This window comes from Lingula anatina, chromosome 10, assembly GCF_051362555.1.
Source record: "Lingula anatina isolate TDL-2025a chromosome 10, LinAna3.0, whole genome shotgun sequence".
In the NCBI taxonomy this organism is placed as follows: Eukaryota; Metazoa; Brachiopoda; class Lingulata; order Lingulida; family Lingulidae; genus Lingula; species Lingula anatina.
Window position 1 is genome coordinate 16,749,476 of NC_141776.1, and position 21,239 is coordinate 16,770,714.

At 38.6% G+C, this 21,239-nt stretch overlaps 1 protein-coding gene across 5 annotated transcripts; it reads right to left on the reverse strand.

The window, feature by feature from the left end:
• Positions 1 to 164: 164 nt before the first annotated feature.
• LOC106177147 (beta-1,4-N-acetylgalactosaminyltransferase bre-4) lies at positions 165 to 21,169 on the reverse strand. Of its 5 annotated transcripts, none has more exons than XM_086996915.1 (7): positions 20,975 to 21,143; positions 14,235 to 15,026; positions 3,311 to 3,540; positions 2,811 to 2,998; positions 2,244 to 2,366; positions 1,281 to 1,376; positions 165 to 1,084 (listed from the first exon to the last, which is right to left on the reverse strand). In XM_086996915.1, the coding sequence occupies exons 2-7, from the start codon at positions 14,452 to 14,454 to the stop codon at positions 898 to 900; spliced, it is 1,044 nt and encodes a 347-aa protein (XP_086853041.1). In that variant the 5' UTR covers positions 14,455 to 15,026; positions 20,975 to 21,143; the 3' UTR covers positions 165 to 897. The 5 variants fall into 5 exon arrangements, with proteins under 5 accessions (XP_086853041.1, XP_086853042.1, XP_086853043.1 ...); XM_086996916.1 differs by lacking the exon at positions 20,975 to 21,143 and adding an exon at positions 19,986 to 20,140; XM_086996917.1 differs by lacking the exon at positions 14,235 to 15,026 and having other exon boundaries at positions 20,975 to 21,169.
• Positions 21,170 to 21,239: the final 70 nt, after the last annotated feature.

The window sequence follows — 21,239 nt, forward strand, 5'->3', positions numbered from 1 at the left end:
GTGTGTGTGTGTGTTGGGGGGGGGCTAGGTCGAGCACCTTCAACGAGTCATATTTCGTAAGTTAAAATTTGCTTACTCTCATGCGTAGTTATTTACTTTGCTGTCATCTTCAAGAAGGTAGTAATCATCTTCTGTTTGATGTGTGGAAATCACTGCAGTCCGGATCTTGTTGGAAGACATTTATTTTAAATTTCAGATACAAAAATGGACACTCGGTATGTACATTGTAATATGGCACCAGTCAGTTTTTTTACCCTTTAAGAGCCAGTCCACATAAAGTGAACATTTGTGTCGCTGCAGTGACACATAATTTGTGTAACTTTTCAATAATTCTGACTTACATTATTTTCTGTGCTTTTTTTTTTTTACTATAGTATACTCCAATATAGAAAGAAATCAAAAGCAATTAAAACGTGATGTAAAACGGCACTGCAAGTATTGCACAAAATGTGTGCACCTGGGGCGTACGTGAGTCAAGCGACTTTTTCTTTTTGTTCATACTCCACCGTGTTCTTGAGAGCTGCGAGTCCGGCAAACACGTGTTTATCAATACTGTATACATTTCCACCTCTTTTTTTACTCGTGGCATATTGCATTAATTCTATGTGACTAGGTGGGCTTTTATGGCTACAAATCACAGTAGTATAGTCTGTTAATACTGAGCAATTCCCTAAGATAAGAACAATTTTGCTTGCCAGGCATGCTGGCATTGTTTGCGCTGTAGACCGATTTTACTACTGCTAGCTAGTCTCCCCAAGTCCTGGAGAGCCAGTGCCGTTGTAAGCGAAGACCAAGTCTGCTCTCCGTCCTGTCTGTCTGCCTGTTTTCCTGTTTTGATCCACAACCACATAAATCGACCTAAATCATATAATATCCATCGGTCAAGCTGCTATCGCGCTACAAGTTGCACTTTTCCCAAGGGTAGCATGGTTTACCTTTATAGATAATTGGCGTCCCCTGTTTTCCAATGTCTAATAATAAGTGAGTGTAGAGAGGTTCGTTCGTAGTCCGTAGTAGTTTATATTTCACGTTATTGAGTCCGTCAATGTGCTGGCGTTTTTTTGCCAGACCCAAGCGTCTGAATCTGAAAAAATATAAAAATTTGGTGATTTTCAATGCAATCGTGTACTATAGAATGTTCACATAAAACTTTTCATGGTTATGTAAGAGAGAGAGAGAGAGAGAGAGAGAGAGAGAGAGAGAGAGAGAGAGAGAGAGAGAGAGAGATTGGAAGGAATAAATAGAGAAAGAGAAGGAAGGAGAGTGGGAGATTTAGTCACCTTTGAGGGTTCCTGTACGCCTTCTTATGTTCAACCATAAAATACCTGCCAACCTCACGTGGTGGGCGAATAAAATGGTAGCCGGAATTTTCTATCCTAAAAGAAAAAAAAGAAACAATTAGGACAAAAATCAAATGCCGAAATATTAAAATATATTGCTGGTTGTTGTTTAAGTTAATCGTTTCCTTTGGTTCTTTAAAACTTTCTTACAAAAGCAATGACATTAGAGTTTAAGACAATTTTCCTGAGCGACATGTAATTTGACGCGTTACTTGTGCCTGCGGAAACCGAGGCTTAGGTATGGAGTGTTGTATTGCGGTGTCTTCTATGTGACGATTGTACTTTAGCTTTAGTTGCTACGCAAGGCAGCAATCACGAGACATTTATCTCCTTTCGGGTCATTTATTATAATTAACTAGTTTCCAGTTGATTCCCGCGCCACCTTCCATTTCTCTCTCTACCCTATTCAATCCCCAGCAGCCTTCGCTCCGTTTACATTTCATGCCTCTGTTTAAGGATGTATTCCCAGAGATTTAGATCGATCCAGAGATTAAGATTTAGATCGACCTAACTCCCTGGGGGTTTACGCTAAATTGCAGTCAGCCGAGCGCGCACCACAGTTAATTACCCCCTTACAGCTTTTAGTAGGCGGGAAAGACGCTTAAGCCGGCTAAGCTGACAGTAATCTAGTGAGACTTCCCACAGGAATAGATCGATCTAAAACCTATGGAAATGGGGTCTTAGTTTCTGTTTACGCATCCTTATGAGGACATGCCAAGCATCTCTACAGAACACATCCCGCTCCTTACTCGTTCATGACTGTCATTTAGAGTGACTCAAACATAGATAAAAGTCTGGCGAGGTGTCTCGCCTTGTTTTAAAGTAAACATAGGGCAGGGGGCTCGGGACAAGCACTGCTTATCAAAAAAGGTGTGCGCAGGGAAGGAGGAACTGTTTGCCTACCTGAAAGCGATGTCGTCGTCTTCACCGCCCCAACCCCAGTACTCATTGGAATAACCGTTCACGTCCCGGAAATGGGAAATGTTCATTTCCAGTACGCCCCCTATCAGCAAGTTATAAAATCCTCTAAAAATAAATAAAATGAAAAATTAATAAATTGTATACAGAAAAGTGATATAATAAACAGGTTAGAAATGTGTCGGTTGTGCTATGTCGCAATGTTGGTCCCATTTCGCATTCAGAAGTCTCGAAGGAAAGAAATGTTTATCTCCATTTAATTATTCATGTAAGGCTCTCGCACGGAACCATTTTACTGACGTTTTCGAAAAACAAATGCGAAGGTAGAACCCCCCCAACCCCGCTCTTTATACAAGCACATTAAAATATATAGTGCATGCTTAAGTACGTATATCTTATGACCCTAACATCTAAGAGAGATAATGGATCTTTTGTCGCCATAGTTTCAACCACAACAAAGCGCTTCGTTATGAAAGGTACCATGGTAACGTTAGGTGACTTATGAAAATTCCTAGTATTGGAAACGGGGAAAAGGTAGAAATTATCACTCACGTATAGTTGAGAGTGCTGACTAAAACTGACATATGTCTTGGCATATAGGGACAGACGTAAAGATTGCGGTCATTTTCTGGGATCAGATCAGCGTCGTGGAATGTTACACAGTCGAAACTGAATATCTTCTGCGATTCTAAAAACGCTGCGTTCATAATGCGACCTTTATTGAAGGTTTCATTGCCACTCTGAAAATGTAGAAAAATATGATGGTGATAAAAAGGCACAGTAAAAGTAGCTGCCCAGTCAAAAACAATGGTTGTACTTCCATGTACTTAGACAATTGCTACTTTCAAATTAAGTATTTTATATAATTATACCAGTGGTTTCAATTCTTCTGTGTTTACTCTGTGGCCTTTTGTTTGCAAAAAAAAAAAAAAAAAAAAAAAAAAAAAAAAAAATTATTGTGATCGAAAAATTTATTTAAATTTTACCACTGTTGAAAAGAGTAAAATAATAGTTCCACTTTCGCATTCACCTATCCCCGCTTATTGTATTACCTGTTCTGACAGAAAGATCCGGTAATGAATTTTCTGTCTCTGCAGGACTAGGTGTAACTGCGGTAACAGCACTCTGAGCGTCTTCCACCTGTCGCGAAATGGTATCACGAAAGCCACACGAGATCTCGCCTTACAGTCACGTGGTTTCCACCAGCCGCCTGGTTGTATTTCTGGATGTTCTTTGCTGAACTGATGCAAGTCGATGCTGTCATCAATTACAGTTTTGCCCACTGAAACATAAGAACAAATTGAGTCAATTGATTTGATATTTATTTCGGAGAAAAACGTAGATGAATGATTTTTAAAAGCCTGGGGTTAAATGTCCTGTGAATAGAATTTTTGCACTACATTTTGACTGAGTTTGGGATTTGCAACCAACTGGATCTTGTACATAGCCTCCATCCAAACGCTCGCACACGCACTCACGCACACAAACACACACACACACAAACACACACTATAAAAACCATTAAGCAACCATGAGAGAGATAAAGTACCGTCTTAACATGATAATAAACAAGTATATGATGTTCCATAATTGCACATAGTTAGATATTTCAGTCGCAATCATTCCCCTTTAATACTGAGCCGCCATTTAAGGAACGGGTGGGGGCGGGGCAGTCAGATTTTGTGTAGTATTTTAGGGGGTCCTGATATCAGAGGGTAAATAGCATTTGTCCTCTGGTTTTGTCAGTTTGCTTTGGTGTACCGTGTCAAGTGTTATCATTCTTTAAAAGGTTCATTAGTCTGGTAGTTCCACATGGACTGTTGAATGAATCAGTCCACAGTTAAGCTTTCATCTTAATATTTCCTTACCGTAATATTTAGATAAAAACTGTTATGAAATAATTTTAATTAAAATTCAACAATCCCAGGGTTATCATTATTTATTCATGTGGTCCAAATTCCATTGTCAATAAGGACAATTAGAATGTACAAAGGTGAAGCATCTAAAAAAGATATTTACATTGTATCTTTCGTGTATTAGGTCCCCAAGGGCTCATCCACAATGAAACCATCGTTCTAGATCGATCCAACTCCGAGGGGACTTACGCTGAATGTAATGAAATTTTAATTTCTGTTAAAACAGATGAAGACGCCTCCTCTTGTTTCTAACATACTCGTGTAATCAACGGCTTTTCTGTATTCTACTCAGAACCAGGCGTGTTAATCCAGGGGCGGATCCAGAGATATTTTCTGACAGCCTTCCAAATTATCTTTGTTGATCCATCCACCATTTTTGACCGTCTTCCAACAGAAAATAATTAGATACCCGTCAATGTAAACTTGAAAATCTGACCGTCTTCCGGAAGACCCAGAAGACCGTCTAAATCCGCCCCTGTAATCCGCTAATGTGATGACATTTAGCGAAAATCCCGGCAGAGTTGGATCGACCTACGTAGATTGACCGTTTTATTGGAAATGAGCCCACGACGTAGTGTGAGTCTCTGTATATGATGAGGCATTGCATGTTACCAAGGCTCTGATTCCATATAATCGTTCCTTGAAATAAAAACTGAATTAAGTTAAACCTACATTCTTTACGGGGTAACACGCATCGTACCATTATATATAAATATGATATGGAATAAGAGACCAATACTCATATAATGTTGAGGTCCTCAATACCTTAAACATATATAATACCATACATAAATTGATAATACCATACATGTGGTCAAGACCCCAATAAGTACCATACAAGCAGGCCATCACCTGATAATATCGAGGACCCTTATACAAGATTCAGTGTCGCCTGCAAAGTTCCTGGTTGGTGAATGTAACAAACAGAGTGGGCAACCGGTGCAAAGATAACTCTAATAAGATGGGGTGCCAACTACGTGTAGTAAAATTATGCTTGATCCCCCTGTTTCAGTGCCACCTGCTCAGAGGGGTAAGAAGCAAAAATAGAAAAAAGGTTATGTTTGACTGTACCCGTCCTGCACATGGGATTTTTAATTTCTTACCGAGCAAGTACTTTTAACCGTTAAAGGATCTAAAGGGTTTTAAAGATATTTTTTCATCTGCCTTTTCTCATTTTAACAATAAAATAGGATTTTTGCAACCGTATTGTCACTTTGAAACTTTATACATTTTACCAGAATAGCGATCCAATTTCCTTCAAAAGTGAATTTTAATCTGTAAATTAATGGATGAATAACTCGTTATATATATATATTTTTATTTTAAAATCGTTTTCAGGCATAAACGTTTTGTACATATTGTGAATGGGTTGATGTCACCTGGAGCGTCGCGTGCCTCGTTTTGGTTTTATTTTCGCAATCAAACGTTGCCGGAGTACTGAACTCTACTCCATAAACTATCACTATTCCTCATCCGACATCGAAATTCCGCGAAGTTGCGCTGGATTTTACGCTGAGTCTCGAGACCCTTGGCTCTCTCTCTGATAACGCCCATTCTTTTCGAATTGGCTTGCTTTTATGGAAGTCAATAAACGTTGCTCCGTTGCCCGTTTTCGTGTTTAAATAAGTAGTTTGCTGATTGAACATTTGATAGGACATATTTACGTAAGTTAGCGGTCACTGAGTAACAACACCCAACTCATATCGGTCTTATAAATGCAGGCCTGCGTCCAGTTTGCCCGTTAGCTACAGTGTGGAAGCATGTCAGCTATTGATATTGATAATTATCACAGATGATCATATTTGATCCAACTTGAACTACCAAGCTATGAACATTTTTGCTCATAGTAAGTATGCAATTAGCAACACACTGAGAGGGAATGGAACGTTTTTTCCATTCCAGCCATTAAAACACAAAGGGCCCACAGGCAGTGAAATCCTTAGAAAACTGAAGGAGCAATACACAGTCCAACCACGCGCCCATGCTGTGTCATAATGACATCGACAAAATGTTGTTGTTTTTTTTTAATTCGGATAAACAGATGTTAAAGTATGCAGCCCCGCCACCAACAGTATCAACAGACCACATTTAAGGTTCAAACCAGACCAAAATCCGACATGAAAGCAGTATTTTCTCTCTTATCAACACTTGAAATTGTTGTCTGCCTCCAAAAATCCGATGTGCCGTGTCAAGAGCATTTTTATCAGGGAATGAGGCTATCCAGGCGAATGGCCTCTTTACTGCTTCACCCATAGTGCATAACACAGCTGATCATTGTTTTTTACTGACAGGCCAAAATCATAAAAATATTGTAATCACACTTGTGAAATCTCCCGAAGGCGCTACACTTACCCAGCGTGTTTGGGTATTCTGGGCAGATTTCCAGGCCATTCATCTCAGGCTCGCTGCTTATATCCAATATCGATGGTATGACTGTCATTTTGTTTAAAAACGCCCTCGAATCCATCCGGTTAGTAGGCCTAATATGTGATTCTTTCAACTGGATTTCAAAGCGAAAACTACCGAAAATACCTGCTAATATAGACCATTGCCAGACGACCACGAGCACTGTTAAAATACACGTCCTCTTTTTCCATTTCCACATGTTGAAACAACACTGCTGTCGCTACCGCTGTTTTTATAACATTACTTGAATATACAGGCTCCAGATATAAAGCTTACACCCCACTGACGGCATGAAACAGACATAGACTCCCCTTCAAAATCGACGCCTTCAAGATCTCGACGAAAACTGGAAGTATAGTCGTGACGTCACTCAATTGTACTTTCGAAGCTGCTGGGCGATTTTCTGATGAGAAATATTCCTTAGCTTATACAAATGTTGCGAAAATGACCATGCAGATTATAGAAAAATCAATTATCAAAATTTAAACTGCGTTATTAGACTGATAAAATCGTGCATTTCTGACCTTGACTTGTCAGTGTGTTACTGAACGCACCGTAAACAAGCACGTGAACGAAGCGTTTGATACTTTGTATCAGACGCTTCATTTTACTTGACAACACAGTGTTTACGATGGGCATGACGGGAAAAACAGCGAAAAAACACGAACTTCGGTTTTCGTCGATTTCTTGAAGGCGTCGATTTAATGAAGGGCGAACCTATATAGGGGCCTATATCACCCATTCTGCCAGTCTGTCTCTTTTCATATTTTTTCCAGGAATTATTATCACGTACAATACACAATTACAACATCTCCTATAAAAGTAGCCTATATGAGATTAGGCCTACATTTGAGACTAGGCCCCCTACATTTACATAGGATTGCATTTGAGAGAAAGACAGTAGGCTCTATGTTGAGTAGGCCTAAGTATGCAATTAGCAACACACTGATAGGGGTTGGAATATTTATTTCATGCCATCCGTCAAAACACAAAGAATCTGCAGGCAGTGAAATCCTTCGAAAACTGAAGGAGCTTTACACAGTGCGCCCATGCTATGACATCGTTAAAAAATTTACAAAAAAAATTCGGGTGAACAGATGTTTAAGTAGGCCTACGCGCCACGACACCTATAGGGCCTATTATCAACAGACCACATTTAGGGGTTAAAATTGACGAAAAACGAACATATTTTCCCTCTTATCAACACCTGAAATTGTTGTCTGCCTCCAAAAATCCGATGTGCGTGTCAAGAGCATGTTCATCAGGGAATGAGGCTTTCCTGGCGAGTCGTCTCTTTACTGCTTCAGCCATAGTGCATGACACAGTTGATCATTGTTTTTTACTGACAGGCCAAAATCAGAATAATATTGTAATCACACTTGTGAAATCTCGCCGAAGGCGCTACACTTACCCAGCGTGTTTGGGTATTCCGGGCAGATTTCCAGGCCATTCATCTCAGGCTCACCGCTAACATCCAATATCGATGGTATGACTGTCGTTTCGTTTACAAATACCTTCGATTCCATCCGGTTAGTAATTTGCAACGCTTTCAATTGGATTCCAAAGCGAAAACTACCGAAAATGCCCGCTAATATACACCATTGCCCGACGATCACAAGCACTGTTAAAACACACGTTTTTTTCCATTTCCACATGTTGAAACAACACTGGTGTCGTTACCGCTGTTTTATAACACTACTGGAATATACAGGCGCCCGATATAAAGCTAACATCCCATTGATGGTATGAAACAGACATATCACCCGTTCTGCAACCGCTGCAAGACTCTCGTTTAATATTTTTTTCCAGGAAAGATTATCACGTAGAACATATTATACTGTTGAACTGTATAATACCTCCTCTCTCAAGACTCGGTTAAATTGGCAAAAATGGAGAAACTGACTCCTTGACATATTAGTCTATATCAGTTATTCCGAGGTCGAGGACAGAACAAGGAGTGTCGTTTTAAAACCGTCGCTTAAAACCGCACACGCGAGAGGAAAGCAAAGGGGGTTATCGACGTGCGGATGAAAATATCTACATCAGGTGAGGAAAAGGGGGGATGCCGAAAAGCGAGAAATTTTGGAAAAAAGAGAAATAGATGTTGGCGTGTGAAGAAGGCCATATGGTCATTCACGTGTAATTTGGAAGAGAAAATGAGGATGGCGTGATTAGGTAGAGGGAGTGTTGTCGGTTACTATGTAACGAAATGCGATTAGCAGAGAATCATAGAATCTATTATCCAAGGTATTGTAACTGCATTATCTAATAATTTGTACTCTCGGTGAAGAGATTTTCAATCACATGGCTAGAGTCATGTGATCCCTTGAAAGCACACTTCCCACTAATTAGATATTTTCATTGTCGGACAAGCCTCCTAATAAGATCAAGTAGAAAAAATTAAAAGACGTTACTTAGGAAACCATCAAGGTCATGCATGTATGTCAAGGTCAATCTTACAGAAAGCCCTCAAAGACTTAAAATACAACAATGACTCTCTCTATATTTTCCCAAGAAAATTATAATCCTTGTATTGACTAGTTTTTATTAAGCACTGTGTTCATAATGAAAATAAAAACGAGGCTCAGGCCTACCCAACTACCAGACTCGGCACCTAAGGATCCTAAATTAACCGGTATATCGGACCACACTACCCGTTTTCAAGGTGTGTGTCAGATCGCATTTCGGAGTATCAGCCAGAACACCGACAGGATGAGCCCTGGCATGCTCGGCTGTCACTTTGACTGGATAGTAAACGATTGTCGTAAAATCGCTATATGATTTTAAAACCGGGCGCATAAATTTGAAAGCCACCTAGATGAACCTAAGACTGCCACATTAATCTAATACAATGCAAAAAAGCCCTATCAAAAGTGGTTAAAACATTCAAACCGAATGTCGTAAAGTCCCCATATACCCCCATTGAGACAATAAAATAGAGTACTCTAAAGTAAGCGTACAGTTTCAGGTTGTTCAGCCGAGCGTGGATGAGCCCGCAGTCGTGCTACAAAATTTATTCTGGGGTATGATACTCCGAAATGCGATCTGACACACACCTTGAAAACGGGTAGCGTGGTCCGATATACCGGTTAATTCAGGATCCTTAGGTGCCGAGTCTGGTAGTTGGGTAGGCCTGAGGCTGAAACCTGCAGGTTGACAAATACAAGGATGACATTCCTTGAAATTGTGCTATAAATATAATACAAATACACCTTCTCTCAAAAATATTGTGAGCCAGATTTTCCTTACAGCGCAATGGCTGCTTGCACGAGACAACTGCTTACTATGTTGTGTGACCGTAGTTGGCGGCAAACGCTATCTAATCTATATGTTCAAGTGATGAATTTCCCACCAATGAATAGTGTGGCAGTTTATTAAATTGCAAGAACTTCACGTAGAAAATAAGGCATTTTGCCTTATCAAAATCCGTCCCAAACGCCAGATAAGTAGGCAGACTTTATTTTATAGGTTTCTAATGACTTTGGAGTCCCTTTTCTATCATGGATGTAAATCCATTCCTTATTTAACCTAAGGCTATTTTGGATATTAGGTTGAATTAAGGACTCGAGCAGTACAAGTACACAATAACTCTTCAGTTTAATGTTTCTTTTTTATTATGTAAAAACTGATATTCCAACAACTAACCATTAAAGGCGGAGGGCTCGGGCGCCAAAGTAAACTTCCAGAGTTCACACCCCACCCTTTATAAAAACAAATGTTGTGTGCTAGCTGTCTCACTTTAAGGTCAGTGTTTCAACATAAACGCTTCTCAAAGTCACAATTCTTTGGTGAAAACTCGGGAAGATATTTTGTTCGAAAAAATATACAGTTGTGCGTGAAATTACCTCATTTCGCAATTCTTAACAAATGTTTACAAATCCTATTTTTTTCCAAATGAAAGGGAAGGTATCAAAAGCATCGCCACTTTTCCTATTACACATGCCTATAATTTGCTTGTTTGGGTTCAAAAGTTTTTTCAAATTCTTCTTGTTTACCGGATTACATTCCATTAGTCTGTTATGATCTCTGATTCAGACTGCCGAGAACGGGAGTGAACAAGTATGTGTTAAGATAAAATAAGGTTTGTAATTGAAAAAGATCAAAACCCGTTGATAAAGCACTTTGCAAGCAGACAGTTCGTCTACCTCAACAAGCTACGTTGACAGATACATGGACCGTCCAAGTTCCTCCCCCCCCCCCTTTTTTTTTTCTAAAACGAAATGGCAGCCGGCTCAGCATTCGATCATACAGGTATTTTATTAAAAGTCGATAGACACTATCTCCACAGAAATACTGCAAAATAAAACACTTGAAATCTTGGATCCGGGAGCGATTGTCTAATCTGATCAATTATCTACGCTGCTTTTACAATTACCGAACATAAATAGATTCTAAATACGTTCATGATAACAATTTTGCCGGCCACTATTGTGTATCCGCCCTGAAATTATCTCTCTCCAATTAATCTGTGTAGAAATGATGAATGTTTAATATACAAATCGTATTACAAAATCTATATCCACACGGTGAAGGCTGCGGGGGCGGGGAATTTTAGGGACCATTCCCGTTGACCCATATCGGCCTTCGTGGTTCGACCCAACTCTGCGGGGACTCTCGCTAAGTGCAATCAGCTTAACAGATAAGCACGCCTCTTCGTGGAGCTCAGTAGAATACAGCAAAGCTGGTGATTATACGAGTACGTTAGAAACCGGAAGAGGCGTGTTTTTCAGTTAAGCTGATTGCTTTAAGCGAGAGTCCCTGCAGAGCTAAGCAGATTCACATAGACCGATGGCGTTTATGAGAATGGGGTCGTAGACATCATAATCTGCAGATGACGTGTTCAAACTGTATGCATTGCTATGTTTTTAAAGTAAAACGTAGGCCTAACCAAAGAGTTTCTGGAACACGTAAAGATATTAGTCCCGTTTGATAACGATATATATAGTTGCCATATTAATGATGCCAAGTAATTACCACCTTGATTGCTTTATGGCATAGATCATTTTCTTTCCTTCTCCTATTTCGTCAATAACCGCCTCACAAGCTTTGCTTCGTATCGCTGTGCATGTACATTGTACTGTAATGTAGTGTATGCGCCGTATTATGTTCTATAAAAAACGAAAACTTCTTCCGGATCAATAAAATACCCATTATTCATATATTTCCGCCAAATGCCTAACGTGTGACAACAGTCAACAACCTAGCGTTCAGGATTATGTGGGGTTCCGTGCACGCGAACAATAAAATGTACGTGGGGAAATGCAACCGTCTACATTGGTTTTGTACAGATCTGTTGCGCTATATATAAATATAAATAGGCCTATAGTTAAAATAAGATCGTAAAATAAGAACAAGATCAGTTAAATAAATGGCAAAATAAAATGGCAAAGGGAAAAGGAAGAATTATTTCATGCACTATGTATTTTTACAACTTGCATACTAACGTGCACGTTCGTCTGGACACACGTACGCACACATTCACACACTGGTATTGAAATAAAAAGAATCTAGACTACTTTAAGTATTCTTACAAATTAGCATAGGTCCTGTGTCACAAAAAGAACTTTATACCCTAATTTGGTCGAAATGTTACACCAAAAATTTTTAATTTTAGTCCACATAGAACGAGGACAAAGGAGCACCTGAAGTAGTTTTATTAACAGAAAAGGCATGTCCTGTGCTTCCCACGAATACCTGTTTAACGTGGACTATTATGGATTTATCTTAAACTAAAAAAGACCAATTTTATCATAAATTTTAAATCAACTTTAAGTCCAAAGTTCCTTTTCTAAAATAGGTCCACGTTTGTATATGGAAGTGGCTGCGTACCCCGTAATAGTACGCTTAAAAAGTCGAAAATCTAAAGCTGCAACCTCCTTTTCCTACAGTTCATAAACGCTCAAGTCACTTAATATAAATAACAAGGCAGCAAAGCTGACAAATGTACAGACAAAAAAACAGAAAATAAAGATGCAAATAAGTGAAAAATTAAATTTTCACAAAAAACTGTTAAATTGCCAGAAAAATTTACCAAACAGACTGCGTTGCCTATTGAAGCTGTATGTTAGACCTATGTTTCTTTCCTGTAAGTTTGAGAACAGTAAGTGACATGATTTCCCTTAAATGGTCATCATAGGAGCAGTGCACAAAATAGGGGTTTCTTCAAATTTTGATGCAACATTACATAATGTTTAACAGCATAATGACAATCAAATGTTATTAATAAAATATTAGTAACATGGACATTCAGAAAATATGACAAGCAAAAGTCTTCAGGATCATGGAACTTTAAAGTCACACCTTGAAAATGCCAATATGTGAAAAATTAAATTTTCACAAAAAACTGTTTAACTGCCAAAAAAAAACAAAAAAAAAAAAACAAAAACAAAAACAAAATACCAAACAGACTGCATTGCCTACTGAAGCTGTATTTTAGTCCCATGTTTCTTTCCTGTAAGTTTGAGAACAGTAAGTGACATGATTTTCCTTAAATGGTCATCATGGAAGCAGTGTCCAAAATAGGGGTTTCTTCAAATTTTGATGCAATATTACATAATGTTTAACAGCTTAATGAGCATCAATTTTTAATTATAAAATATTTGTATCACAGATATTCAGAAAATGCGACGAGCAAAGGTCTTCAGGCCCATGGAAATTCAAAGTCACACCTTGAAAATGCCAAAATGTAAACAAGACAGCACTGTTCTGAAATGGGTTTATTTCCATTTTAACACTTTTTTAACATAAAACAAAATAAACATTTTACTGCCATTTTTATATGACCAACTAAGAAAATTGATGAGATGGGAAAAGTATCAATAGAACAGTGTTAAATGTCCAATTTCCTCCATTCTGAGATTCTGAACATAGTGGATGATTGAATCTGACAAACTGCAATGATATGAGTTTATTTCCATTTTTGACACTTTATTACACAATACATGATAACAAGTTTACCATGTTTTTTACATAATCAACTAACAATGTTGTACAGATGCAGAAAATATCAAACAAACACTTTTAGGCATCTTATTAGTTAAATAATGAGACTGTTAACATGCCTAATAATTGAATCTGAGGAAATGTGAAAAAACAGTATAACTTCTAAAATAATGGCCCGATTATGCTGATTTTCGAACTCAACCTGCGTTTTAGTAAGATTGACCACTCCTGTGAGTATAATTACAATTGGCCAATCCGTTTTTGTTATATTGTGTTACCAGTGTTGCATTTATATTGAAAATAGTGAAAAAACAGCATAAATTCCCTAAAAATGGCCCAATCATGCTGATTTTCGAACTTGACCTGCGTATTATGAATATTCATCAGTTCTGTAAGTTTCAAGTCAAAAGGTAAAATGGTTTTCCACTTATCGTGTTATCGGTGCTGCATATATGCTGAAAAAAGTGAAAAAACAGCATAAATTCCCTAATAGTGACCCGATCATGCTGATTTTCGAACTTGACCTGCGTATTATGAATATTCATCAGTTCTGCAAGTTTCAAGTCAAAAGGTAAAATGGTTTTCCACTTATCGTGTTATCGGTAAAAGTGCACGGCGACGACGGCGACGACGGCGACGACAGACGCAGATGATGGCTATATGTACAGACACATCTGTGTCTGTACATAAAAAGTCAAACATTTCTACCTACCAATGGTGTAAGGCCATAAGGCGCATGTGCCGTCGGGCTCTGTCTCCGAAGTCTCGTTCCACGTGTTGTTCAAATATAGGTCGTCAATGACGTAGCCGAGGTTATCGCTGGGGGTCTTCGTACGTATCGCTTTACGTACCATGTTTCCCAGTTTCATAAATACCAGGATGTGAATCAAAACAACAGTGTAAATTACGCATTTCCTGAGGGAGAATCTCATGGCAAGCAGGAAAAGTTTGAGCAAAGTCTGGCATGTGGGGCATGCACATAATACTGCACTTTAAATGTTAACGAAGTACGGCGTGTTTCGCTGGATTTCTTTTACTGTGAATAGGGCTGTCTGTTGACGTGAAATAAAATAACTCGAATTTCACCGTTAAGTTATTTCATGCATTTCTTCAACATGAAAAGCACTCTGTGCAATTGCCTGGAAACGTGTTTTTTTTTTTTTTTTTTTTTTTTTTTGCTCACTGAATACTTTCGATGCCAACAGACTTTCACGATACCGTAAACACCCGTGGACTAGCTACAATTAGGTCAACACTCGAGGTATTTTGACGCTGCTACAGTTCGTTATTATTCTACGGTCTAAAACGCGCTTTTTTCTCCCAATCTCGTTTCTACCGATCTCATTTCCAAGCTAGCTACTGTAACACCCCAGGCAAATAACGTCACCGTTTAACCACGCCCGTACCAAACTCTGTAGGCAGTTCAGTAATTCCCTCCAGAATTGTTGAAAAGTGCGCAAAGTTGGTGTGTCAACATCTCATCCTCTGTTTCAGCACATCATTTCTGGAACGAAAAAAAAAAAAAGATTAACTGACTCAAATATAGAAATTTACGCCTTTACAATGTGGTGCATCTATGTACTGGTTCAACTTTCAATCGTCTTACCGGTGGAATTACTTTCACAGATACTGGAGCACTTTTTCGTACCCGTTCTTTAAGATTTAAGAACTGAGAAAAGTTAAAAAATTAAAAATAAATTCAACTGAGTTTCCCCTAGGGCTTATTAAAATAAGTCCCTTTTACTGCCGTCAAACTGCGACTTTTTTTAATCACATAGAGACGGCTCTGTGGTGAAGTAATCGGGTCTGAAATATTCTAGTGCGAATACATTTAAGATTTCTTTATGGCACAGAAAGCTATGGGCTTTTGCTCCACGCATTAAATGGTGGCCAGATCAAATCTTATTGACCTCCAACATCGATGTCAAAATGACCTGAAATGAAACTGACCGCCATGACCTCATGGGTCCTGGTGCCTACGTAGATTTAGGGACCATTCCCAGACCCTATCGTGCTGAGGATTGATCTATCTCCATGGGGTTTCTCGCTAAATTGCAATCAAATTAAGCGGCTTAGATGTCTGTCATGCCTACTGAAGCTGCTAGGGGGTAATTATTTTTCATTTAGCAGCTTCCGTTGGCGTGCCTTTTTACAGACGCTTGACACTAATTTTTACTTTTTCATATCTTCAGCACCCTGAATACTGAAGGCGATAGAAGTAGCTTAAGGCTCAAAATCCTTAAATTTTTTACACCCTCTTCGAAAGTATCTTAGTATGATAAAGAAATACTTGAAAATACGAAAGATACGGTTGTTCTAAAACATATGCCTGGTAGACTGATAAACATCCACAAAAGGAAACACAGTTGACAAAAACCGTTTAACCCTAGCTAAAATGAGTTTTTTCTACCCATTACGATCAATACATGCGTTTTTCAGTGTAATCATGCTTGTTTATATGGGAAAGCGGTTGTAAGGTCAGCATCTATTTCAGCGACATACAGAAAACACTAACTCAGGTTTATCCACGCAGCAGTCTCGTTGCGGTGCTATGTGTGACATGCCACTGTGCCCACAGCGAGACGTGTGCCAATAACAAGAGTGTTAGGGTCAACTGTAAATCAGGTATAAATGTTTTTTTAGAACTAATGAATGTGGCTTTCACAGAGCTGAGCAGCAAGCATGTCGAGTAAATCAAACACATTTAATTTGCTAAGTATCTTAACATGACGTACGTCAAAATGGCATTTTAACAATAGTAAAAACCTGTTCGTGGCCACTAAAACTGACTTAAACGGATTTTCAATGTCTCTACGACTGACGAGGGCGACGAATGCTAAGATTTATAAAGTACCTTATAGGAAAACATATTACTCAACCTACTTGGAAATATTTGCTTCGCCAGCTTGTGGTTATCTAACAATCATAAAGTAATATCACATGTGCGTGCAAGATATACTTAATAGGACTATAAAGTCACAAGACGCGTGTCATACCTATTTACAGACGCATGACACTAATTTTTATTTTTTCATATCTTCATCACCCTGAGTACCAAAGTAATGACTATTAATTTCATGTCTCTTACTTGAATATCAAAACGGCCAATTAATTAACTTAACAGCAGGAGGTGGACTTAAAAAGAACTTGCGAATGCAATTACAACCGTCAGTAGCAGATTAAGGTGCTCGAAACTGACAGACTGCCCCGATCCAGTATCGAGTATACCACTCGAGGTAAAAAGGGTTTTAAATCACATCGAGGCGCATTTCGCTGAACCTGACATGACAAACGGCTTCGCCTTCACGGACTGAACACATGAACACTTGAAAGATAAAATACGGTGATCTTTAGACTTTTGGGTATTTTCGGTATTCTACTTTGTTTCAAGATTATCAGTTTGAGTTTCTCACAAAAATCCAATTTTAGACAGGCAGCCTGCTCACTTTTTAAAATATCTTAATTGACATTTGGATGTACATATATTATCAAGAAAACACTATTGTGGTTATTAGTAAATTCTGTTTGAATTTACTAAGTTATTAACGTAGGTGAAAAGCCGCCAGAACTGTTATACACGGGGTGACCTGAAGCAGGAAGTCATGCACAAGGCCATATGATACTGAACAAAGGTCATATGTTTTTTGTTATTATTATTTTCTTTGTTTTTTAAAACAATTCCGCCTTTGTGTGAAAGTATTTCAGCTGCTGTAACATTTAACGCATGAGTTGCGCAAGTCATGGAACACAAATGAAGCGTTTATATAAGGTTTCACTCAACATGGTTTCAGTTTAACTGGTGGGGACGAAATGCTTGCTTGCAATTCTCCGGTGATGTCTGTTTGTGTTCTAGCTCACGGCATTGATCTGGGGAAAACACGTTTTTCTTTACGTGTTAATCATAGGCTCAGTTCAGAGATATCTTGTGCGAACTTGAAAATAGTGGAAATGGAAAAAAAATAAGTAAAAAAGAAAAAAAAAGATAAAAAAGCAAAAACAAGAAAAAAAAAGAAAAAAAAAAAGAAAAACACAACACAGATTGTTCAATAAAATAGACCAATGTAACATGATGAAACAACAAATTTAAAAGGTCAACAGTGGTATCGTGTAACAGTGCATATAAAAAGACAAAAAAAAAAACATTCGATAGAGAATGAAAGGAAATTAATGTGAAATAACAAGAAAAGATGCATTTCTAAAGTCGAAAATTAAAGAAAAATCGAAAAAAAAAAAAAACTGAAACGCGTCGATAACGATTTGCAGAATTGTCTCAGCACTAATGTCGATCCTCTGTCGTTAAACATATAGCGTTCCGTCGAGCTTTAATTTAACATACATTTTGTAGCTAGTTTATTACATATGCCGCCAGTGTATACTTGTTCATAACGACAACTGGTCTGATAGACAAAAAGTGGCAGATACGCATTGGCCTCCATTGACTTCTGTGGCGGCTATTTTTACAATCAATTTCATATCATGAAACTAACATAATCACGCCAACCCTTCCTTATATCGAGGATTAATATAAGAATGCACTGGATCCTAGACCAAATCAATATAACATTCTCATCAATACACTGGTTAGAACCGCGGCGTTAGTGTAGCTTGTCGTCAGTGATAACGTGTCATTAGATAGAATGATACTGAACAAAATCAATCTAATCGTCGGTCTTTTGACAGGCCCTGGTAGTCTAATACAGAGTAAATGTTTCCAATTTGATCACGCGATCAGGAGATCCGGTGATGGATGTTTGTGATTTTCATTTTCCATTATTTCAATCTCCGTTGCTCTCTAGAGAGGTAAATAAACTGACTGGTATATATTAACAGTTGACATTGACTGGTTTCTAGACCAGAGCTAAGGTCCTTTTAAGAAAGATTCTTTCAAGTTTCAAAAAAAAAAAAAAAAAAAAAAAAAAAAAAAAAAAAAAAAAAAAACTTAACCTAGCTCAATGGGTCTCACGCCAGCGTTAGTATGTATGTCGTGGAACCGCATGCGATGTCGGAGAAATAAGAGAGAAATTCAAAGCATAAAACTAAGTCACGCTGTTTTGCAGACGCCTTCATTCCGGAGATTTCCTTACATCCAGTTTCTACCTCAGTTATAGAAATATCACAAGCAGGAATATTAACCGCAACAACAACAAGACAGAAGCACAAGCGCAAGGATTGTATTAGTTGCGACTGATTTTACTTCCCCACAATCACGGCGCGACTACCATATAACTAACTCAGGTGTGTGATACCTAGGGAATGACGGATAGGACACCGTGCCCAAAACGCCCCTTGAAAATGAGAACGTTACCTTCTAGCATTGACAATTTTATGAAGTGCCACGGTTTGTAAATTATTTTTAAGCTGACATTATAGTAAAATTATCTAAGAAATTGGGTGTCAGTTGTCATGACGGGCACTGCCAGTGGTTGTCAATGGTAAATACTTTGCTACATGTTCCACATATCTCATATTAAAAACTAATAACATGCTACATATTATTTAACTCATGCTTGGACCCGTCATACACAAATGAATACCGTCCTAAGTGGGGTTATATATAAACACCAAAGAAGACTGCATTAGGAACAGGCATATGACACATGACATAAAACTCAGACTTGAAAGCTGAGTAAGAATTATGGACTTAGTTACAACTAAACAGTCAGCAGTGAAATTGTTGTTTTACTTTGCAATTGCTTACCTTGAAGTACAAAGTAAACAACAATTTCAATATAACCTCTTGGTTGTATTGAACAAAAATATACTACTAAAAACTCTTAGTACATAACACAGCCGATTAAATTTATTTTCTATTCACTTAATGCTGGGTAATCAATATAATGTTTTATTCACCTAAGCTTAAAGAATGAATGTTAATAATTCACGACCGTATAGCTATGACAATTGTTTCACGTCACCTGGTTGGCAATACACAACACTTAATTGTTACGGAGTTCACCTGATATCACCTCACCTGTGATTAGACTTCAACACGTACCTGTACAATGTATTCAATGTGACTTCGGGTCTGCTGATTTAACCGAGATTACGCAATATCTGTATATAATCATAAGCCTATATACATGTACCGGTACATACATGTATTGTGCTTACCACCCAGCTAACACAGAGAGTGATACATATTTGACTATCTTTACCTGCTTGTTACAAAGTACTTGGGCTGTTTTCTCGTAAATAGCACATTCTTAGAACATTTTAAACTCCTCATAACACTGCCAGTTGATTATGTGCGTATACTCGCTGTAATGGCATATAGGGCAAGTTTCACCATCACCGTCTCCCATGTATAAGATTTATCATTAGCACAGGGTAAAATCATAGTATGGAGGAAATTTCAAACCAGACCCTGCATCGATGGTTTATCATTTTTGTTTACATGGTGTTTCTGCAATTTACAGACAGATGACACTAAAGCTTATCTTCTTATTAATGCCATTGTACTTACCATGCTGTTCAGTCACACTTTCTCTTTTAACTACATTATGACGTCATTCCATGTGACCTCTTTTAAATGTCCTACAAGCACGCCAGACATGCATACTGTGGACAACTGTATTTAACGTTATCAGCAGTGCATGACCACGGATCTCTGTTTTATCAATACAAACAGCAATGCCTCTTTGCAATCGGTATACGTATAGGAGAGCATGTATATACATTTGTCGAATGGACAGGGGAGTGCCACCCTATCTACATGTATATGGGCAAAACGCGGCACTTCACGGGCTTCGTTTGTTATATTGGAGAGCAAGCGTAAGAAGGGAATTAACAGAAAACATTCATATAATTACACACCTGTAGATAGGGTGGGGAGTGCTGGTGAACACCTAGTAAATAACTCAAGTATGTATGCCTGGGCTAGCGCAGTTGTACTTGTTTCGTTCAGGCATTGATCAAGTGCGTACATTTAATGGGGCCGTATATGTTGCAAGTACCAATCGATCTGTTCAATCATTAGCAACACGTATAGCAGTGCCTCAGTGTTAGTCTGGTCAGGGAGGTGGACCTCCTACATGCTCATATACCTCCTTCCCTTATCCATATTAACCGTTGGAGCATATGGGTCTTACACCTGTTACACTGTGGCTATTCCACACGAAGTCCTAGCTGCTCTAAGCTTCTTGACTGTGCTGTTATTTTATAACTAGTGTCGTGCATCCCTTAGGTTACTTAACGTTAAACCTTCTCTCCTGGGGCTTACCTGGCCGTTAGAACTAACCAATAGCCTTAGGAGCTAGCATTTGTGAGCACCTACTCTTAGCCTACATACCTTGCCCAATGCCCGATAAGCCTACTAAAGGTATATGAGGCAATACAATACAAGGACGAGAAGATTATAGAGCACACAGCATGCTGGCTTAGAACAGGCGTAGCAACGCAGCTCACCTGTGTTTACAACCCAGATTACAGCAATGATCGCACAGAACCACTCACCTTTGCTTTTCCTCATACACACACGTGTTCACATAAGAGTTGTAGTTGGATTTGTCCCTTCCCGAGGTACAACTGTAGAGTTTCAACATACGATTAAGCAATATGGCGGGTCCGAGTTGACCGCATCTTTAAATGGCCCAGATTCGTGTGGCAAAAGTATGGATAAACGACCCGAATGCAATGTCTGTTGATTGCTCGGATGACGGAAGAATTAAACTGGGTCAACCAAGGGTCGAGTCAAATCAATATTACAGCGGTGTTCAAA

Bases quoted from the DNA above. Each gene is read 5' to 3' on its own strand.
- LOC106177147 (XM_086996913.1), bottom strand. From the start codon at position 6,779: ATGTGGAAATGGAAAAAGAGGACGTGTATTTTAACAGTGCTCGTGGTC. The intron at 3,541-6,526 runs GTAAGTGTAGCG...CTTATGTTTCAG, and splicing joins AGAATACCCAAACACGCTGG to TGGGCAAAACTGTAATTGAT. The intron at 1,085-1,280 runs GTGACTAAATCT...ATATTTTTTCAG, and splicing joins GCGTACAGGAACCCTCAAAG to ATTCAGACGCTTGGGTCTGG.